The sequence below is a fragment of the Setaria viridis genome, chromosome 7 (assembly GCF_005286985.2).
Source record: "Setaria viridis chromosome 7, Setaria_viridis_v4.0, whole genome shotgun sequence".
In the NCBI taxonomy this organism is placed as follows: Eukaryota; Viridiplantae; Streptophyta; class Magnoliopsida; order Poales; family Poaceae; genus Setaria; species Setaria viridis.
The window spans coordinates 3,543,973-3,567,468 of record NC_048269.2 but is presented as its reverse complement, the minus strand read 5'-3'; the positions used below and the strand labels follow the sequence as shown (position 1 = coordinate 3,567,468).

Here is a 23,496-nt window from a genome sequence, read left to right as displayed (position 1 = left end):
GAGTATCAGGCTAAGTGACCTGTGCTGCTGTGACTGTAGGAACTACCGGTGTTGGCACACGCTATCCTGGAAGAGAGATCCCTGCCTCATCGTCGTGAGCATGATGGAGTAGGCCTGTAGTCCTCATCCTCATCGGATTCCTTTGAGTCAATGGCAAGGTAAGCTGATATAGGTGCCTCTGCTGCAGCAAGTGACTCGTCCTCTCGAGCGGCCTCATCCAAAGCACCCTCAACAACAGTTCGCTCCTCAAGCTGTGTCTGTGCCCTTCGGATCCCCCGTGCACCTCTCCTAGCATTATTTGGCATTGAAGGTTGATAGAACTTGAAGCACGTCTTGGAGTTCTCCAACTCTGGCATACGCCTCTTAGCTGAAAGACAGGCCAAGAACCAGCTGATCCAATGGGCATATGGCTACTGGTGGTTCATGCCCATGCCATCCATAATAGCATCCTCGATCTCACACAAGAGCATATCAATGATATCAAAGGGCTGGTTCGACGGAATCAAAAAGACATATCTGGTAGAATCGTAACCATAGAATACGACCCTAATCGAAATGCATACATTTGTCTCATACACTATGGGGATGGTGAGAAGAGATATATTTTACATCCCAGAGGGGCTATAATTGGAGATACTATTGTTTCTGGTACAAAAGTTCCTATATCAATGGGAAATGCCCTACCTTTGAGTGCGGTTTGAACTATTGATTTACGTAATTGGAAGTAACCAATTAGGTTTACGACGAAACCTAGAAACATAATGTGAAGAAGCAACCACTGTTGCAGGCCTGTTGATCAACTATGCATTCCCCACTTTGGAAAGAAGTGACTTCTTGTGGGCATTGTGAACAACGTACGCCTCAGGAGTCAAGCAGTCAGGAGTGCGTGGGGTGCCTAGCAGGAATGACTGAACGAAGAGCGACCTGATCTGATCATATGCTGAAATAACCGGGTCGTGAGCATGGCGAGAAGGCTTTATCCCTAGGTAGCAAAGTCTATGAAGAGACACGTCTGCCTGAGGAATCCCAAGAAACTCAACCAAGGTGGTCCTCGACAGGTGAAACTGCTCTCCCATGAACATGAATCTGATGGTGAGTCTATCTGCATCGATGTAAACTGTAGTATAGAAGACTCTGACCCATTCGGCTATATAGCAAGATCACTCACTGAGCAGAGTTGGAAGACTGGGGATGTACTCAAAGTATGGAAGAATGGGAATACCACCCTCGGTCATCCAGAATGTTGTCCATTGAAGCATCTTGTGGATGCTCAACTGAGAGACACCCTGAGTGTAGGAAGCGTGAAAACTCTCCTGTAGCAAAGTCCATAAGTAGGGATCCACATTATGAGCCCACCTATGTGGAAACCACTCTGGAAGCCCAACACTCCTCAACTTCTTTACCTTAAGCCCTCAAAAATTCCTCAAATTTCTAAGGAAAGCATCAAACACCTTTGCACGGGTGCCTCTAATCCTCCTCCCATCATCAGAAGAGTCATTGTCATCCTCCCGCTGCTGTCGAGCTGATTGTGTGGCATGCCGTTGAGCTGGCCACTGAACACTTTGCCCGTGAGTCCGAGGACCAGAACGCTGCGCGGGAGAAGGTGTAGCTATGTCTATCTGACGAGTATGGCCTGAGCATCTACGTGTGTTGACGCTTGTTATTGCCACTCTTTTAGTGCCATTTAACTAGTGTTTTCAGGCATATTCTTGTACTAACCCGCCACTTGGCAATTGAAATAACCCCATATTCACATATATGTTGTGTTTTGGACCATATTGTAAAATCATAGGAAATATGACACAATTGAAAGGTTTTTCTACAAGTTGGAATTGGACCCTAACTTTGATATTGGCAGGCCCAAACATGAATATTGAACTGCAGGCTCGCAGAAGGAGCTGAAACTTGCACGAGCCATATCTTGCTCATCTGAACTCTGATTGGGGCGATTTTAAAGGGAAAATTACATGGCTCGACGAGATCTACATCTTTTGTATGAAGTCCTCGGGCATTGGAGGCCAATAGAGGGTGTGCCGATCGGCCCAGAGGGGTCTAGGCCGATTGGCCTGGCCTGTTTCTAGCCCCGATTGTCGCGCCCTTTCACCCCAGTGGTTGCCCCCGATGTTCCTACAGTTATTTTCCAGATACTTGGCCTTGAAGGAATCCCAACCAATGCCGCCAACTATAAATACCCAAGACATCCAACAAGGAGGTGGATCCCGACGAGTTTAGACCTAGCCGCCGCCACAAGAGAAGAAATAGGGATTTAAATCTAATCAGGAGCTTCATCATCGAAGGGGACCTCTAGAGGAGGTAGGAAACCCCTAGGACAATCGGCCTAGGGTGGCTCAAGCCGATCGGCCTGAGTCCCTCGTGCCTCCCCTCATCTTCGTCCTCGGTCAGGGTGTTCTTAAGGTGCTCCTTACCCCCTTTATTCATCAACATGTGTAAGATCATGGAGTAAAGCCTCTGTTCATCCCTAGACTTGATATGGTCCTTGATATGTAACTGCTACATGTTCTTTATGTCCATTAATGTATCATGGTCTATGTCGTTGCAATACTTCGTTTACATATGTGAGATCTCTATCCTGTACAACATATGTTCTTAGTAGAGTTTTCGATAATCGTGGTGATTAGCTTAACTCTGCGGATGTTTCGATATAGTGTGTGTGAGCGAGGTGATTGATTATCCCTATGTAGTGACAGTGTGCAGTGGGGAAAAGGCCGAGCGAGCATGTAACCGCTGTGATAGCTAGTGAGAGCAGCACCCATCTGTGTAATAGATGCATATTCTTGTGAAACTAGATCCTAGGAGGGAACGCTTATATTTATCTCTATCTCCTATCTTGTGTTAACCTTTGCTATATTGTCTCAATCTCTGTTATTAGTTTAGTTTGTCTCTCTACACAATACATACACTCAATTTCGTTAGCAAGATTGGTATAAAGTGAGAGCTAGCAATCCACTTGTTCCACAGATTGATAAACCTTGGAGGAGTACTCTAAGGGAAAAGCTACAACTGATCCGTGCGATTGCGGTTCACGACTTGGCGTGCTAACTGTCGTCATCAAGCTTTTTTAGCGCCGTTGCAGGGGAACAAGTCAGTCTGCTGTGTTTGATCTTTGTATTGATTTTGCTAACCCGCTAGTACTTAACTTTTATGTAGAATCTTTTTTTCTTTTATTTTTCTTTTTAATGCCTAGATGGATCTGTTTGTCTTACCATTGAAAAACGAAGAGATGTCACTAAGGGAATTAGCAATTGCATCATCAAAGGACTTTGAGTTGCTAAAATCAGATTTGGAAATTGCTATAACCCACTATGAATTGAATTATGGAATCATCGAGTTGGTGGGAACACCCTTTCAGCAAATTGAAGGATGACAACCCATATAGACACATGAAGTGATTCACGATGATCAAGCAGCTTCGTGCAATACTGTGGTGGGAAGGACGGGACAAAAAATTGGAGATGCTATGCATTGACACCCTTGGAAGCGAGGAAGCAAGACCGTGTTATTCTGATTCGTCACCTCTCTCCATCCAACACAGAAACTATATTGTCGCAGGAGGTGCAAGGTTTATTCAGTCCTTTCTAGGATACACGATTATTGTTCCCAACCTTTATGTGGATCTGCATGTACCAAAGCAAATCTAAAGGGCCAAGCAGGGATGAGGAAATCCCCAAGCCGTGCTGCTACAATGATATCTTGCTTACGATAATGAGATCACTTGGGCTCCACCCTTGAATTTCCATGTGGAAGTTGGCGAAGGTACCAACCTCGCCGACGTGAACAGAGATAAGGGAATTGAAGCTATTTTCTATGGGTGCTTTATTGGTAGCTCCTTGCATGTGCATGACAATTCATGCATCCTTGCTTTTACGCCCGAATTGCTGGGCCTAGTTTTCTTCACCATAGATGGTATCGTGTGGAAAGATGCCCAAAATTACAGGCAGTGTTTGTATCTTATCACGGTGATTGGGGCAGCTACAAGTTTGAATACCTGGAGAACATTTGGGCATCCGATCTTCTCGCAGCGAAATGCATTTGGGCCAAAGGAATAATTTTTGACTCAAAGAGAAGTTTCGAAGCACTACAAATTAGAATACAGTTGTACAACTGCCCCAGGCTCAGGTTTGTCCTCCCGTATCAAGCTTCATCCTTCCCAGCTTGGAGACCCGGCCTCCACATTGCCCGCTGCGGTGATCTCAAGCAGGTCTTCCTATGGGATGTAGGCACGCATCAATATAGAGAAGAAGGTATTGTAAAGGAATTCCCAAAACTGAAGCACATCCAACTGCATGAACTCCCCAGCCTAGAGGAGATATGCGAGGCCAAGATGTCCGTGCCCATTCTAGAGAGCATCAAGGTCAGGGGTTGCTAGTCCCTCAAGTGCGTCCCGGCGGTCAGCCATCGACGCAACCACCGGCCAGTTGTGAACTACGAGAAGGATTGGTGGCAGAATCCTATTAAGTTGCGTGCACCAACCAGTTCAACCCAAAAGCTTAATCTGATAGGAAAATATGGCCAATTCACTTATACTCCAACACTCCCTCTCACGTGCAGGCTCCCTTTATACCGCATACGTGGATATTTAAGTAGGTTGCAATTATTTTATTTAATCACTCTCGTCAGGATTCGAACTCGAGACCTCTGGCTCTGATATCATATTGAGTTGCGTGCACCAATCAGTTCAACCTAAAAGTTTAAGCTGGAAGAAAAAGATGGACAATTCACTTATACTCCAACACATCCCTCTACGAGCCACGCCATTCAGCCTACTACAAGAAGCGCCTCCTTAGAGGCACAGTTCTCTGGTAACCCAACAAGACAATTTGTCATGGTATGTAATGTACACCATATACTTCTATAGCCGTGTTAATTTCCTTCCTTCGTTCATGCATTGCATCTGGGGTTAATGATCAATGTATTCTATATATGTGCATATAGAGTTGATGGTGCGGTGCCAAATCTGAGACGACGGTGTTGCTGTTCTCCATGTCCGCAGTAGCTTCAGTATGGATCAAGTATTTGATTTCTGCGTGTGGTGTGTTGCGAGTATATTTCACAAGAATAAAATTGGTGGTTTGTGACTCTGTATGTATGCATCCACCAAGTTGATGTGTTATACTATGTGGATCGATTTGTGTGCGTCTGCCCAGTCTATTTTGTTTGGCTTGTGGTTGTGTATGCTTGAAACTAAAATAAGAGGGCACATTTTGGTTGTGTTTGCTTGCTCAAAGACTCACTGAAGGAGAAGCTTGTGCAGTGTGATCATATACAGTAATGAAAAATGGCTTGGTTTGATTACATGGGCCTTCGATGTTTTGTTTGACATCTGTCATCCAGCAATTTCGTAGTGTACATATCCATCAATCAATGAGTTTGAAATGCACAAGTTTAGAATCAGAATGTTGTCGAGATAAATAACTTTGCTTTGTTCTTTCCTGTTGATGGGCTGGTAAGACAGAATTATGTGTACACAAGGTTCAGATAACTTGTATGTCAACGAACTTTCCTTCTGTGATCACTTGATCAGTTAAAGGCAGTGCAATAATTTCAACAGTTTTTGCACTGCCAGCAATGATTTCTGGTCCATTCGATCTCATCTTTACATATTTGCACCAATCCTGACAGAACAGATGATGTTCCAGGCAAATCACACGGTTAAACACAGGCGCCATGGACACATAAACCTAGATTTGTGAACAGAACACTGTTCTGTTCAGCTACTTTTCTGGTTTGGCCATTGCTCACTCGAATTTGGTGTTGACCTATACATGAACGTAGCTTAAAAGCAATTTCTTTACCTCCATAATTATTCAAAAGACCTCTATGCTGCAATAACAATTGCAATGTCACAGGATAGAGTATCTCCCCAAAGATAAACAGCAACAACGAATCTGTAGACACTTGCACTTCATCTTGCAAGGGAGTGTAATTGCTGGACAAATGTGACACATTCAGGGGGTGTTTGGAGATTGAGGTGCTAAACTTTAGCAGGGTCATATCGGTTGTTCGGATGCTAATTAGGAGGACTAAATATGAGCTAATTACAAAATTAATTGCACAGATGGAGTCTAATTCGTGAGACGAATCTATTAAGGCTAATTAATCCATCATTAGCAAACGGTTACTATAGCACCACATTATCAAATCATGGACTAATTAGGCTTAATAAATTCGTCTCGCGAATTAGACTCCATCTGTGCAATTAGTTTTGTAATTAGACTATGTTTAATACTTCTATTAGAATCAAACATCTGATGTGACAGGTGCTAAAGTTTAGCAAAGGTATCCAAACACCTCGTTAGATGGATAACATCACTGGTCCATTATACACACAGAATGAAAGAAGGTATTCATCAATACAAAGTCCTTTTCTTGAAACAGCAATCCAAACTTCAGAAATACATCTCAATTGCCACACAAATGCTAAGTTCAATGTTTTCAACATCACAACCACAATTTAACTCCAACTTCTCTTAACTGAATCTATAACGGAAATCGTTGGGCCGAGCGGTAGAATATCATCATACCACTGGGCTCATATGGGCTGAAAAACCGTCTTGGCCCATTCAGACAGACGAGCCCAATCTGAGACCGCCTCTGTGTGCGAAACTGTAGCCGTCCCGCTCGAGGTGCGAAGCAAGCGGCGGCGGCGGTGGCGGCGGCGACGGACGGGCTCTCGGTGGAGCCGCAGTCCCTGAAGAAGCTGAGCCTCCTGTCGCTGAAGCGCTCGCTGGACCTCTTCGCCCCTGCCCACGCCCTCTTCGCGCCCGAAGTCGAGAGGTAACCTCGCTTGCCTATCACCCCCATTCTCGAGCCGCAAAACCCTAGCGGGGACTCTGACTTTCTGAAGTTAAGAGTCCACATTCCCTGTCATCGTATCTAAATAACATTCATCTACATTTTTTTATATAGAAGCCGAGCAAACTGCAAAGAGTAGCTTTGAATTTGCAGGGTTGACGTTTCTAGCTAAGTGTCTTTAAATTGAGTATTTGCTCACTGGATTCAATGAGTAGCTCCCAACTGAAATCAGTGTGCCGCCACCCTTTAGAATTTCGACCCACCGTCCCACCCTTATGGTTTGAGGTGAAAAATCCAACTCAGTAAAATCGCAGTCTGTTTGTGCTTACTAGCAATTGTGTACAATTTCTTTGGCATTCTATTTTACCTGGGCTTGCAACTATCACGTAGGCACACAAGACACAGAAGATGCTCACAGAGAAGGCAATAGCAATGCCATTGTCCCTGCGCCACTAATGCTACCAAAAGCACCGTAAGTATATCCATTTTCTGTTGCCTGTTGCTGTTGTTAACTAGTTTACACTGTTATTTTTATTCGCTGACTTTTTGTTTTTACTTTTCTTCAGTGAATCTACAATACCTGCCAAAAATACAACTCTATCGATTCCTGGATCATCTGACAGGTTTGTTCGCCTTTTTCTTCTCTTCTGATGCTTACTGGCTATTATGCTCTATAGCATTGTATCACTAATGTTTTGTGAATGTTGTATGTTTTGCATTAACAGTACCATTTATCTTATGTTTTGTTAGTACCAAAGAAAGAAGAGAATCCATGCACCTTAATCCTCAGTCCTAACCTGTGAGAAATGTGCTAGCAGTTATGGTGCATTGATTTCTATGTCAAATTTCCTTGCTTGCATCCAGATTAATATTGGATACTGACATGCATTCGATATGTATTGGTGATGTGTCATATTTTAAATTCCTTATACTCCCTGCTATGTTCAAATAAAAAAACAACAACAGAGTGCCCATACTGAAGCCGTCACCCATGTAGTTGCTCCTTAACTATATGCCATTGCGATCCTTGATCTAATTTAGCAGCTTGATATGTTGTTTCAGATTGTGTTTTCCAAAAATATGTCATGCCTTCTTTTTTATTTTGTTAGTATATATATGTACCCATATTGCTGCATCACAATTCACAAGAATATAATCAAGGCCCCTAGACTTCTGACCACTTATGCTTTTTGATGCAACAGTTTTATATTTTCTAGATACTTGTGGATTATTTGATTTGTTGATATGCCTTTCAGATTTTCTACATCTGCCCTGATGGAAAGGATATGAAGTAGATGGCCACGTTCTACATGGCATGCTCCTTGGAAGAACTATCGGGTATCTTTCAAAATCAACTGCAGCCATCCATAGTTTATTACCTAGTAGGTTTGGCACAAAAGTGATAAGTTTGCATAAAATCAATTTCAATTTGTTTGGTTATGGGAAATTCTATCCAAGTCCATGCATGTATTTCTGCCATTCCACACCCTAAACCACTATGTATGGCTGCTGGCCAAATGCATTCACCCTCCATGTTCTTAGGCATGTGTAGTTTGGAGTAGATGGTGTATTTGGTTTCCATGAAAAAATAAACTATTTTCCTTTCTGCTCTTCAAACCTGTTACGGGCAAACGGGTGGGTCGATTGGGCCTATTGGGCTGGTTAGACAGTATGGTCCATTAGGGTTAGGGCTCGAGGTCTTACTTAAAGGTCAAGTAAGCCTCTCTATATAATGAGAGATGGTGTATGAATCATAGGCAAAGCAATGAAGAGAAATCAATCTAGTCCCATTCCCCAGTTTGTCACCCCAATCTATTTTAATTCCCAGTCTAAGCAGTCGCCACCGCCTAACTATCCTCGCAGTCGGGCCTGGGCAAAAATAACCGAAACTGAAAAACCAAAATGAAAGAACCAGAACCGAAAAATTCGGTTCCTGATATTGAGGAACCAAAATAACCGAAGAAAATTCGGTTCCTACTCTCGGTTAACCGAATTAACTGAAGAACCGAATTACATGAATTATACTTCACTTACTTGTATTTTGTAAGATTATGTTTGGTTTATGTGTGGTGTTTCATATTTGGAGTACTATATTATTGTGTTACTATATTGCTATTGCTCCCTTATAAATTATTACTATTGAAAATGGATATAGTGTTGCATAAATTTGCCTTAGAACACATATATTTATTGTTGTCTTGACCTCTTCTGAAAAATTTCGGTTAGTTCGGTTAGAACCGAAACCAAACCGAAATAACCGAAAACCGAAATGGTCGGTTCCGAGAATTTTTGAGAACCAATCGGTTTCTATTTTATAAGAACCGAATTTCTTCAAAAACCGAGAAACAAAACTGAAAATTGAATGCCCAGCCTGGGCTGGGCTGATTGCCTGTAACAAAACCTGCCTTAATGGTTCCTCTTAATTTATGCAGGTCATCAGTAGTCACTTAGGATGGGTATGCTTTATTGCCTTCGACCCTGGAAACAAGTGGTTCTGTACAGGTTCTGCTGATAGGACAATAAAGGTGAGCTCCACTGCATGGAGCATATTTTTTTCCTCTTCTATTTACATTCTGTTATGGTCGGCAACGTCTACTGGCGCCGCAGGAAGGACCGTGGCTAGGCGGAGCCATGGCTGGCGTGCGACATCAAGCAAGTTAGTTAGGAGAGTCCAAAGAATCAGGAGTGCTGTTTCCTTTGAGAGTTATCTATTAATGTTAGTTAAGATTTGTTAGGATCAAACTGCTGTATAAGTATTGGACTTTCACGTTGAATAGAAAGCAGCCAGAGATTGAGAATCTCTCTCTCGCTCCCTGGCGATATCCCTGCGCACGCTTGCTCTCCCGACGCCGGCCATCCAGGACGGCGTCGCAACCTCGCCGCCGCCGGGATCCTAAACCCCGGCCACCCACACAACGAGATTACTTCCTTCGCAGCATTAGCGGCTCCAACACATTCTCCTTCTGAAAATTTAATTTATATTGCTCCATCTAATAGGGTACTTGTTGTAAACCTTGCTGTAGATGTACTATAAGTTGACAAACTGGATCCAGGTAGGAACCAGATCTCAGCTTGAAACCAGAAAAACACTGAACAAACTGCCAGCTTCCAAGTTTCTCAGATGTTTATTTCAAATTTTCAAATATGATATTTTGGTCATTTTATAGAGCCTTCTAAAACCTATTTTTATCTCAGTTTCATCTAGTTGTCAGTATTTTATTTATTTGAAGAACGACTTCAAAATTCAGTGCTAATTTTGCTGCATGCAGTAGTTTTTATTTTTGCATCTAGCCAGAACAACTACTGTGAACCCATCTCCCCCATCTTATATGCTCTTATGTTAAGCCAATGATCCAACATGTCCATCTGCTTTATCCTGTATACTTCACTCATTCATCCTGTGACTCATGTCTTGCTGTAGACATGGGATCTTGCATCAGGAACACTGAAGCTGACACTGACTGGCCATATTGAACAAGTTTGCGGTAAGTTTCTCTTCTAACAGGAGTAACACCCCTGCACTGCATTTTCCTTCCCCAATTTGAAATTTTGTGATTGATATCGATTGATACCATGATATAGGACTTGCTGTCAGCCAAAGGCATACTTACTTATTTTCTGCTGGTGATGACAAACAAGTAAATTGTTGGGATCTTGAACAAAACAAGGTCAGTTTTTTAAAAAATTTCCATTTTAATTCAGGTGACATATTGATATCTTATCCCTGTTCCATGTAGGTTATTAGATCTTACCATGGGCATCTGAGTGGTGTTTACTGCCTAGCTCTTCATCCAAACAATTGATATCTTACTGACTGGGGGTCGTGATTCAGTTTGCAGGGTATGAGATCACCTCCGCCAATAGCCATTACAAAATATCTGATTGTATACTGTGCTCTAAGATTGTTTTGGTTTTATTTGCACTATGCACAGGTGTGGGACATCAGAACAAAAGAACAGGTTTCTGCTTTAACAGGTCACGACAACACTGTCTGTTCAGTGTTTGCTCGGCCTACGGTAAGAAAGCATTTCAACCCATCTCTAACTCAGTGCAATAAGGATTCTGTTAAACAATATTCTCTTTATCTAGTGATGTTCTCTTAATCTCTTATTTGGTGCCATTCCTATCTAATTACCCACATTATATGTTAATTAATCGGATGTGTTTGAGGCAGTCTAGGCTAGGTCATGTTTGATAAGAAACAATGAATGAACAATCTTGATACAGCTCGGATGTCATCATCGGTGTTACAATTTAGGTTAAACTATTTTAAATATATTGTGCTTTGTAAAGAAATTTCTGGCCTATCACGCACTATCTACATTATTTATCTGTGCCCTCCTAATTACTCATCAAAATTTTAATTCCTTACTTTCTCTTGTCTCAGGACCCTCAAGTTGTCACTGGCTCCCATGACACAACTATCAAATTCTGGGATCTTGTAGCTGGTAATTTACCTATCAAATTCAACAATGTTTGTTAGATTTTTTCTGCATCTGTTTCCATTACAGTTGTTTCCTTCTGCAGGGAGGACTATGTGTACCCTCACACACCATAAGAAATCAGTTCGGGCTATGGCACTTCATCCAAAAGAGTTAGTTTTTACCCATGATTTCACTTTTCATATTATCAATAATGTTGTAGACCTTTTAAATATAAAAAAATCTTCAGATATTTGCATTAACAAGATATCTCTTTTGTAGGAAAGCATTTGCATCAGCATCAGCAGGCAACATAAAGAAGTTTAGTCTACCCAAAGGGGAATTTCTGCACAACATGCTGTGAGTCTTTCATGTTTTTATTCGTGTTGTTTTGTTCATGGTCACTCAGAACAGTATACTTGTATGCTAACTGCTACTCAATTGATATTCGTAATACATACAGTAGTTCGAGGGGGGAATAATGCATACAGTATGGCGATGTCAGATGGAAATGCCTTTTTAAATATCAATAATTGTAGGATTGTGTGCCAAAAGCTAAGAACCTTGGGGGGGGGGGGGGGGGGGGGGGGGGGGGGGGTGTTCTCCAAAAATTTACACCCTTTATATATATATGCTTACCGGGAAAAACTCTTTATATTATTTACATAACTTCAGATGATTGTCTAACTATTTGGTGATTGGTGAATTTGAATATCCACATGATTTCTACAGTAAGTTGAGATGAATGTTCAACATGGCCACATGTATTGTACCTAATTGACAATATCAATCTGAACTGCTCAAGTTTCTAATAATTTCAGTGGCTATAAATGAGTATGGTGTCTTGGCAACTAGAGGTATGTACTTGTAAGATTGTGTATAATGCGTGGAATGTATTGCTTGAGCCCCTTGGGCTGATTATATAGGAATACATGGCTTGGAGGGCAAGTAGTCTCTCCTAGAGATAAGGAAAGTTGTCCCGGCATTACAATCAATCATAAACTAACCATATCTGGAGTTGCCTAATATACTCTAACCCCCCCTGCCCCCCGTAGTCACAACGGGAGCGCGCAAACAATGAGACTGGAGAATAAGCCGAAGAGATGGCATCCCCCCGCAGTTGCAACTGTTGATGCGCTGCAGATGTTGTGGCTGGAATGAGAGCCGAAGAGGCTTGTCAAGCATATGGTAGCCCCTTAGTGCCGAAGTAGCCGAGGTCGAGGTGGATGTGGTCGAAGCCGTGGAGTAGGGCGTGGGTCCGAAGCGTCAGCGAAGGCGCCCGAACACACAAAAGCAGCAGCTTCTTGTTGACAGGTTCAGCAGGATGATGAGCTGAGCGCGATGGTAGACGGTGCAGCTAAAGAGCGCAACTGCATCTTCCTTCAGCAGTGTCGGCGGCGGTGTCCGTGAGCGTGCGGCAATAGGCCTGGACTCGGACTGAGAGCCAACGTGACGAGGACCAGCAGCATGGGTGGCGCCACCACCTGAAAAGGCGGCATCGCCGACGAGGATGGCTTGATCACGAGCGTTGCCGCAGCAGCTTGAAGGACACAACGACAACCTTGTCTTCGGGAGTGTTGATGATGAAGCGATGACAGGACGGCAGGGTGACACAACCCGATCTCTGATCGGAAAAAAGAAAAACAGCAGTAGTAGGAAGAGGCCGGCGCGTATAATCTTGGGTGCGGGGTGCGCCCTGAGCAGCTCCTCCACTCCAGTAGCACGGCAGGCCGGTAGCCCCATGAGCCGCCCCCTCAGCCGAGTCCTCGCGCTCAAAGCAGCGGCAGAGGTGGCGCTGGGGGAGGAAGAGGACGATGCCCGATGACGCGGAGGAGAGAGTCAGTGACGCTACGGCCTGACGGCGACATCAACCGGCGGTGAAGTGTCCCGACGGCCCTAACGGCGCGGTAGCCTGGTGTCCCACGGGCGTCCTCCGCAGCCGTGCACTCGCGCTCAGGGGCAGCGGTGCGGCGGCATAGGTAGGAGGGGGAGGGGCGCCTGGGCTGGTGCGTAGAGGGAGCGGTGGATCGAGATACGAAACTGGAGGAATCGCCAACGCGGAGGCATGGCAGGCCCGACTGTGGCCCCATGGCGGCGTGGACGACGAGCGGTGCTGCCATGGATCCGATCGGCCATGGGTAAAGGGAGGCCCCTTTGCTGCTGGTTGACCACGATGGCGCGGCGGATCAAATGGATCGGCCGCACAAGGGCGCTTCCCCCAGCGAAGATCGATCTCCCCGGGGGTGGCGCGAGGGCAGCGGAAGTCGGAGGCCTAGGGTTAGAACATAGACTCGTGATACCATGTAAGATTATGTATAATGTGTGGAATGTATTGCTTGAACCCCTTGGGCTGATTATATAGCCTCTCCTAGAGATAAGGAAGGTTATCGCGGGATTACAATCAATCCTAAACTAACCATATCTAGAGTTGCCTAATATACTCTAATAGTACGGTAAATGTTGTCATGTTTTTTGCAATTTCTTAACTGGAGACCCCTCCCTCCACAGATTTTTACCCATCTGATTAAAAATACATGTCATATTGGACAGACGTGTGGTTAAACTTGCGAAACTCCAACCATCGCTATGTTTGGAAATACGTAGATTGTGTATAAATGTCTTGAAAAGTTTTCAAAAATATTATAGTTTTCTTGGGTTGTATAAATATAGTACAATAGAAATTAATGTTAATAACATGACCAGAAGGAGTATAAACCCCTGCAGTGTGTCTTTGCTATTCTTACTGTATACATCCTTTCCCACTTGAAATATTTTCTTACCACGTGATGAGAAAACATGTTTGAACAACTTTGAGTTCGAAATGGTACAGAGCATTGATATTGTTAGTTTAGGTACAAGACTTCTGTCAGTAAATATGCTTGTAAAGTGTGAAATTCTGAATATGTGGAACTTCTGGTGCAGGGGATAATGGGAGCCTGTGGTTCTGGGACTGGAAGAGTGGTCATAACTTTCATCAGGATCAGACTGCAGTGCAGGCTGGTAAGTATTGCAACCCATGAAGCATGGCTGGTAATAGGAAGAATGCTAGTGCAGTGGCTATACTTGCTTAAATCACAGTTAGTTCTTGTTTAAATGTTAGGCAAATTTCCCTGCAAGTCCAGAGTCTAGGCCTTTGGTAGATTATCATATGATTGCTCAAACTGGATTTCCTGGGGTTTTTCTCATTACTGGTATCTCCAATTTGCAGGATCATTGGCGAGTGAGGCATGCATATATGCCCTCTCTTACGATGCCAGCGGGTCAAGGCTTGTGACCTGCGAGGCGGACAAAACTATAAAGATGTGGAGAGAGGATTTAACAACGACGCCGGAGACCCATCCCATCAACTTCAAGCCACCGAAGGACATCCGGGGATACTGATCGTTTAACCGTAAGTCGCGAGTTACAGGATTGTTGTTGGTGCCTTAATTCCGTCCGATCTGTCGTTTCATTTTGGCGAGCCCAGTTGAAACTTAAGCATATATTTTTCTTACGCCAGGATGGCTGGAAGAGGCCAGCAGAGAGGGTATGGAGGGTATTGTCCATGCATTCTTTTTAGCCTTCACGCACGTCCCTACGTGCTTGGTGCCAGGCAGTGCGTGTGATGGTCCTTAATTAGTGGTTGGTCGTGTTCGAAACACCACAAGGCTGCCGCCGCCGCTGCCGCCATGATCAGCAGCGACCGTTGCTGATGATGCGCACCTAGCTAGTCAACAAATTAGAGCAGGGCTGCTACCGGCATTGGCAAAGGCCAATTGGGAATCTTTTTCTTCCACGTGCAGTATAACGTAATTAGCTCAGTTATATGCGGTGGTTTAAAGACAGATACAACCACGTATACCTGTGCAATTGCATGTGGCTTCTTAATTATTCCACCTTTGCTATTTTGGGAAAGCTTTGACGTCCGTGCCGGTACGGCGCTGGACTGACACTCTCTCCTATCAGACGTGAGGCCGTGCGTCATCCAAGAGCCGGCACGACAAATGCGCTTAGCTACCAGACAAATCTAATTATATAGTAAACTTGTTGATTTAAAGTTTTAAGATGAGATTCTTTTGTCGACGAATCTTTGACATGAGATTCTCAACAATCATCATGCAGGATGCATCCAATTTCCAAAGAATAAAGTAAAGAAACATAGATTATGAGATATGTTGCGACACATGGAGCTATGCTAGGTAAAGGCTTTCTGTAGTTTCTAGGGCTCGTATCACGAAACCAAACATGTTGCCAAGTTCAACAAAGTAGTCATGTTAAAAGAAACCCTTTAAGAAAACACCCTTCTTGCCATTTTTTAGTGAACACCAAATATCATACGCTTTTGCTCGTGCCAATGTCAAAGATTGATGTGCATCTCATTCGAAAGCTAAAACTTTGCTACTAACGCTAGACATTCTGCACCGATTTTAGCATTTGGGGACCGTAAAAGTAGGACGTTGGAATTAAGTTGAGTACTGAAAAGTAGACATTTTGCATCCATAAGTGTAAATTCTTCTGCACCTCTTTTTATTTATTTTGCAGGAATTAGGATCTACTTCTCCTTCTTAAATTTAAAATGTTAAAATGTTTTAGTTTTGTCGTAAGTCAAATTTATCTACCTTTAATTAAGCTTAATAGAAAAATATATTAACTAATAAGTACAATACTAAATAAATAGATTATCATGATACTCCCTCCAAACAGGTCATTGTAGTTTGTTTTAAGTCAAACATTCTTAATTTTGACCAAATATATAGATAAAAATATCAAAGTTTATGACATCAAATAGATTTATTATGAAAATATATCTCATGATGAATCTAATGACACTTACTACGTACCATAAACATTTGTAGTTTTTTGTATAAACTTGATCAAACTTAAAAAAGCTGAAATGACTTGTTTTTTGGGATAGAGTGAGTATACTTCATAGTGGATTTAATGAGACTAAACTGTTGTTGTAGATGATGGTATATTTTGTATGAACTTGTTAAAAAGTTTGAGAAAATTTGACTTCGGATAAAACTAAAATATGAATGGAAAGGGTAACTATCACGTTTTTGCTACAAATTAACCACGGAGATCCTGATCACCAAGATCCCTAGTCTGAGGAAGGCTCCATCTTTTGTCTTGATGCACATGTCCTGCCGGCAACAATTTGGCCTTTGCCTAGCATCTTTTGTTTACAACGTATGGCACTGTACCACCACGATTGCTACTGCTACCCCTCAATCATAGGAGCCTGGTCATTGATTACGAGGGTATTATGAGGCTTCATATTTACTTAGCAGTCGAGTTGCGACACTAAGTACTTGATTATTAACAAATAGCCGCCTACTTAATTTGTCCTTTAGGCCACTCCAACTTCCAAGCGGTGCTCAAATATGTTGAGTGCACATATTGCTATAGTCCTGTTTTTTTTAAAAAAAAATATCAGAAGTGGCGTGGCAGAGGAGACTCGGTGTCTCATGTGTCAGACATCGGCCATCTAAAACTTTCAAGAGATCAGGGCTGTAAAATTATAAAATATGTACATGTTTACATTATCATCTCACATCTATCTCTATTTGTACAGAGGACCCCAAGTACTGACGCTGACGTAAAGATTATGCATTTATGCATTGCAAAAGATTTGTTGAAGCTTTCCTCTAAAAAAAAGAGAGAGTTGTTCTAGCTCTGCCACTGATGCGCTACCCCTCAATCATAGGAGCATGGGCCATGCAAAGGGAATATCGCCAGATGAATGGGTACAAATTTGCAGTAGAAATAAAACCATCTCATAATCTTAGATGCTGTGTTATATCAGTATGAGGCATCCAACGTAGATCTCGAAAATAGCTATCTGATAAACAAGTACTGTGTGTATTTCCATGGTTGTCTCAACTGTATGATCGGTATATGAATGCATATACCTTGAGCACATGTAGCTGGTACTAGTGACACTATTATGAAGCTTCTTCATAAGCATACAGGGTGCACAAACAATAAGCCCTACCGAACAAAGCACACTCAGTAAGGGTAAAATTATGACCAATATTACGTGATAAGAACACGTATACACGAGTATAAACTCATGGTATAAGGTAATAGTAGAAGTGTTGAAGTCAGCCATTTTACATAAACTGAGGATGAAAGTTTAGAAGTGTTATGTGCATTGGCTTTGCTTCACATTAGGCCAATTTTCACTAATTAACTGCAAATGATATTTGTTTTAGACTTGTTTCTTTATGTTTGTTGGACTTTGAGATCGATTCATTACATAATCTTTAAAATTAATACTATATCGTCAGCCTGAGGGCGTCGATGTGTTGAAAAGAAGCAAAAAAAAAAAAACAACTTACACAACCATGTTAAATCTCAGTGGATGAAAATATGGGCGGTACTTTATTTATTTGATATTTATTCCCGAGAAAAAGAAACAAATAATTATGTAACAAACACTTTTTTGAGTAGCAAGAATTGAGGCGCATTTGCAGCTCAGTCCTTTGTTGTGGGATTTATCAGGCGCTTTACGGCCAAAATGATACTATAGCCTGACGGCGACACCGGAACTTCTAACATATGTTTTACCGAATGTACGATTGCTATATAGCGCCACAATTATAAAACAGGGAACAAGTGGATGAGTGCAGAGTAGGAAGAACATAAACCTAGCATATTTTGGAAACCTAAGGACTGGATATGGAAAATCCATGATTTATCCTAGCTAGCAGGAAATGGATACTCAAATTAAAGTGAGTAAACAAAATTTCATACTAGATCTCGTAATTCCAATAGAATTATATGGAATGCCCAAATTCGATGAAAGCCATACGCCCATATATGCGTCTTGCAGGGTGGTCATTCCTATCTTTCGAGATCCACATCCCACCTAAATATATGGGTCCAAAGCCCAAAAAATAAAGCTATTCATTTTTAGCCTTTATAAAAAAGGAAGTAAATATCCAATAAATATGTATAGCGTGCATCTTGGGAATAAATATCCAATAAATAAAATGTCGCCCATGTTTTCATGGATCAGCACATGAAGTATGAAGCTTCTTATGAGCATGTACAGCACACGCACCTATGAACTTACTTATGATCCATCGTACAAACTATTTGAATTTCTAGTACCCATGCTAATGTTTGCAACACCCTGGAAGCATCCTACCAAGTACCAACATCAATCTTACTGGCATGGAACACCTTGGAAAGACGCAAGATTGCTTCGCCACTTGCCGGTACAACTCTCACGTTCTCATCGTGGTGCACTGTATCTGCATCTGTCCTGCATATCTCTCCACCATCTGCACCTGATCAAGATGGCAGAACAAGAACAGAGCAGCCCACGAGATCTCCCCCACCATTTCTTTTGGGTCGCAAGGACGAGGCGGCTAGCCGGCTACCAAAGAAAAGCCAGAGTTGTCTTGTGCGTATCCATGTGGCTGTCAGCAATTGCGTAAGAACGTGCTCTCTCCTCACCAACCAAAAAGCCAACCAGAGTCCTCCCTTCGCTGGCTGCTAGTATTTTAGTAGCGCCTCACGCACACTGGCCTCCTCCCACTCGTGGCCACTCCTCTTCATCCACGGTGACACAGTGAGAGAGAGAGGTAGCAAGCTAGAGGGCGTCGACAATGGAGAGGATGCTGGCGAGGCTCGTGCGCAGGAGGTCGCTCCTCCACCAGGGAGCGGCGGCGGCGTCAATGGAGCTGGCCAGCGCAGGCGGCTCGCCGTCGCTCTTCTCCACGCAGCAGCAGCAAGCGGCCGCCGCGGATCCCGGCGTCCTGCCGGCCGGGCTCAACATCAGGGACTCCGCGTCCCAGGTGACAATCTTCGTTTTATCTCCTTCAAGATTCTTATCTTCTGATGATGGTTAGCGTTCTTGTTTGCAATCCATCTCTGTTTTTCATATGCGGAAAGAAAATGGTAGGATGGATGAACTCGCAGGGCGTGAACTCTTGATGTTCATTTCTCCTTATCCATTCATGTGTGTTGCCAGTTAAATGCGCAGTACTAGTTATTTACGCTTCTTTGCATCTGTGTCTGTCACCATGTAAAGAACAATATCTTTGTTCAGAAGATGATTACTTGTTCTTTCTTACTTGGCAACATTGTCAAAGGTTCCATGATCTCCCTACCATGTTTATTGACTGACGGTTCGTTAATTTGTCCAGCTGATTGGAAGGACACCAATGGTTTACCTGAACAAGGTCACCGAGGGATGCGGCGCCCGGATCGCGGCCAAGCTCGAGTTCCTGCAGCCGTCCTTCAGCGTCAAAGACAGGTGACTCCATTCAGTCTACTGGTATCTTCAGGTGCCAGCCACCGCCATTAACAAAACCAATTGTCTATTTGTTTGTGGTCTTGATGCTAATTCCTCCTCACATGTCACACCTCAGTTCGTCGCGTAATTTACTGTGTTGGATATTGTCAGTATCATGTGAGGCAGACATACATGCATGCTGGTGTCATGATAATGATGATCATAAATAATATCCTGGAAAGGTTAGCTGTTTGGTTGGTTCTCCTTCTTCACTATCCTAAATAGAAATAAAAAGGTTGGATGTCGCTTTCGACCGATAACCGAACAAGGGACCTCAAATCTTCTGTATGTCCCAAAGTGGAGAAATAGGCCTCTTTAATATGTAGAGGGATCCTCAAAGTCCAGATTCATTTACATCCAGATTCACTTACAAATGCTAACTTGTAAGCTACTAGCCTCCATCAGTTGGAGTAGGCACACACACATATGACCATCTACTACAGGCTTTTCTTTTAAGCCAACTGATGAAACTTTCGAAGATGCAAAATTTGACTCCCCATTTCGACGCTATGTGTTAATAATCTCAACAGCAAACTAACTGAGTTTCAAGGGTTAATGTTGTTCTGCGTATTTAACTGAACAAGTGATTGAGACAGATGCAACTTCTTGTCCTCAAGTACACTGAAGGAGGCTGTGTAGAGTTATTCACCACAAATGGGAATGGGAATGCATGAAGAGATAAAGAGAGAACCCAACGTGTGGTGTAGAAAGACTATACCGAATGGATGTATTCAAGAATGCAAAAACGATGGATGGTGACTTTTTGGATTTAACTGGAATCAATGGGTTATGATCGGGGGCGATATCTAGTGGCTGGAGTTGTAATACTAACGATAACTCCCAAGAATAGTGCCTGATGCAGAAACAAAATGCTAACTTGTTACCACCCATATCCCAAAAATCAATCTGGAATTGCTTGTTCGTTTTTTTATATATCTCTGGAAACTTATATGTTCATTGAAATTTTGCATTTTCTCTAAAAGTAGTGGCTGTATGTATCCTCCTTTTTATCTGGTGCTGTAGTTCATGAGAAACTTTTTAACGGTCATGTTGGCATAACTCTGACATGTGGTCCATGGCTGACTGGTGCGGCGCCTATATTTATATGTTTATTCATCACAAATTAGTGCAGTCATGTGGTAAGAGCAAAATCATTTGATGTCAACATAGATGTCTATACATACTTAATGTGAATCCATGATTAATAATTGGTCAGAGTGATATTTATTTCTGCAAATTAGACTGATCTTGATATTCTTTTCGGGTGTGCTGTGATCCAGACCAGCAATTTCAATGTTGGAAGATGCTGAAAAGAAAGGGTTGATCACTCCAGGAAAGGTCAGTCCTCTACTAAAGCATTAACTTGATTGCACAACGAAATGACATTTCAATGGAAAGAACATTGAGTGCTAGGAAGAAATCATTTTCAGTCCATGACCTCAACAATGCTAGCAAATTCTTTCAGTGCACCTGTTTGGTGATTTCGAGCTTTGATAAGTTACACCTACATCTGGATTATGAATTATGACTAATCCTAAATCACTCCCCTTGAACAGACAACACTGATCGAGCCCACATCAGGGAACATGGGCATTGGCTTGGCGTTCATGGCTGCCCTAAAAGGGTATGAACTCGTTCTTACAATGCCCTCCTACACCAGTCTTGAGAGGAGGGTGACCATGAGAGCCTTCGGTGCAAATCTGGTCCTTACCGACCCAACAAAAGGGATGGGTGGAACAGTGAGAAAAGCAACAGAGCTTTATGAGAAACATCCTAGTGCATACATGCTTCAACAGTTCCAGAATCCTGCTAATGTCAAGGTAGTCTCCCTTGCTTGTTGTTTAACCAAGCTCAGTGTCCGAGTGCGATACTGGTCGTTATTGTCTACCAAATGAGTTCATCCAAGTAGTTTATCTGGGAAAAGGAGTGCTGTATATGTCCAAAACATTGCCTGCTTTTGACCCATCAGTCTCACTTTGTAGGGTACTACCCACTCCATGATGTTTCTTATGAGTGAAGTTACTAAATTTGGCAGATACACTATGAGACAACTGGTCCAGAAATATGGGAGGATACACTTGGACAGGTTGATATTTTCGTCATGGGGATTGGGAGTGGTGGCACTGTCACGGGTGTCGGCAAATACCTCAAGGAGAAGAACCCCAACGCGAAGGTAATATCATAGAACGGACAGAACAAAAAACCTTATAGATACCCGCAAAGAAAAAAAAACCCTTATAGATGTTCATGTGGTGTTGTTTCTGAAAATTGTATTCAGTTATGTTGTAAATTCATGGCATGTGCATGGAAACTTGCAGATCTATGGAGTTGAACCTGCTGAAGCAAATGTTCTGAATGGTGGAAAGCCAGGTGAGTTTGGCATTTTGTAAAAGAATTACTTACTCACACTATGTATCATTTTTTATTTCTGTTAATATTGTCTACGGAACCTAATTGCAGGACCTCACCTAATCACTGGAAATGGCGTAGGATTCAAGCCAGATATTTTGGATATGGATGTCATGGAAAAGGTTCTTGAGGTAATGCTGAAACAATTTGGCGTCAATGCTCTTTATTCAGCAAAAATACTATGTAATTATGTAATGCTAACTGGATTGGGCGAATGACAGGTGAAAAGTGAGGATGCTGTTAAGATGGCTCGAGAATTAGCAGTTAAGGAGGGTCTTTTGGTAAGTGACATGAAAACATAAGTAGTGTTCTCTTAAAAAAGAATACAGCAATTACAAAGACATAAATAAAACATTCAAAATTTAGAACTTGCTCCTGATGTGGCTAATGTGGAATTTAGTATGTGCTAGGATTGTCAGTAGTGCTTTAATGTGTTTCTCGGAAGGTTTTTAATTTTTCTTACTTTCTAAAGGATTCTACAGGAATGTTATCTTTTTATTAAACAGTATATTCAGTAATCAATGTAGAAGTGCTTACGCTAGTTTCTAAAATGAAAATGAAAAACCATATTTCCACCTTTCTAATTAAAAGGTGAAGTTTTATGGTCATGAAACCGCCCTAGGTTCTCAAGATCTAAGAGTTACATATTAATTGAACCCAGTTCGAAGGTAGAGTTTTGGAGGTGACATGGCAGAACGCGGATTCTGCATTATGAACCAATTTTAAAATAAAGATCGGTGCATATTGTTTAATGAATGTTGAACTTGTTAAATGTTTGCAGGTTGGGATATCATCAGGAGCGAACACCGTTGCTGCTATTGAACTAGCAAAGAAGCCAGAAAACAAAGGAAAACTCATTGTGGTATGTCACACATTTGGAATCTTTTTACATTGCCCTACAATGTTAGAATGGAGACATTCCAGAATACTGACTAGTGAACCATTGGTACAGACTGTTCTTCCAAGTCTTGGGGAGAGGTACTTGTCGTCTGCACTGTTCGATGAGTTGAGAAAGGAGGCTGAAGCCATGGAACCAGTGCCAGTAGACTAATCTCACCAATCCAAACAGAGTACTGGATATTTGGTGCATAATAAACTTCCCAGCAACCATGTTGCAATTGCCAGCTGTACTTCAATTCTTCTCATCAAAATTGTACTTTCAGTCCCCCTAAAAAACTCTCCTTAAAAAAAAAGGTTGTACTTTAAGTCTGTCATGTGCAGACCTTGTGAAAAAAAGAGCAAAAATAACAATGAAAATGTTTAGCAAGAGCAATTTTAGTCTCTGGACATTTGTGATGGTCATTTCTGGGCTTCTGGGTTACTACAGGTCATAGTCCTAACCAGCATATGTGTTGATGCAACCAAGTAGTAGTACTCACAACAGCAGGTGACTTTATAGCACGTAATGTGAAGTTTGGACCTTGGAGACAAGACATCAATACTCTCATTAACGAATATAGCAGGATTTCAACATTGCATTATACATGTATATTGAATACCTGTAACTTGTAAAGTCCTCACCATGCAATTCCTACATCAAATTTGTCAGGTAAGTTTATCTTTTTGCTA

The 23,496-nt window shown here is 42.3% G+C and overlaps 1 protein-coding gene and 1 pseudogene across 1 annotated transcript; both read left to right on the top strand.

Annotated features, from left to right (window-relative positions):
• Positions 1-6,317: 6,317 nt before the first annotated feature.
• LOC117863729 (uncharacterized) lies at positions 6,318-15,277 on the top strand (annotated as a pseudogene).
• A 3,432-nt stretch (positions 15,278-18,709) lies between these two features.
• LOC117863762 (bifunctional L-3-cyanoalanine synthase/cysteine synthase 2, mitochondrial) lies at positions 18,710-23,200 on the top strand. Its single transcript, XM_034747601.2, has 10 exons — positions 18,710-19,018; positions 19,370-19,479; positions 20,799-20,856; positions 21,075-21,338; positions 21,554-21,691; positions 21,837-21,888; positions 21,979-22,058; positions 22,149-22,208; positions 22,709-22,789; positions 22,880-23,200. Exons 1-10 carry the CDS (start codon positions 18,830-18,832, stop codon positions 22,976-22,978), a joined length of 1,131 nt encoding a protein of 376 aa, XP_034603492.1. The 5' UTR covers positions 18,710-18,829; the 3' UTR covers positions 22,979-23,200.
• Positions 23,201-23,496: the final 296 nt, after the last annotated feature.

Coding starts and splice junctions, on each gene's coding strand:
- LOC117863762 (XM_034747601.2), top strand. CDS start 18,830: ATGGAGAGGATGCTGGCGAGGCTCGTGCGCAGGAGGTCGCTCCTCCAC. Junction 21,889..21,978: donor TCTGAATGGTGGAAAGCCAG/GTGAGTTTGGCA, acceptor ACCTAATTGCAG/GACCTCACCTAATCACTGGA. Junction 22,790..22,879: donor ACAAAGGAAAACTCATTGTG/GTATGTCACACA, acceptor CCATTGGTACAG/ACTGTTCTTCCAAGTCTTGG.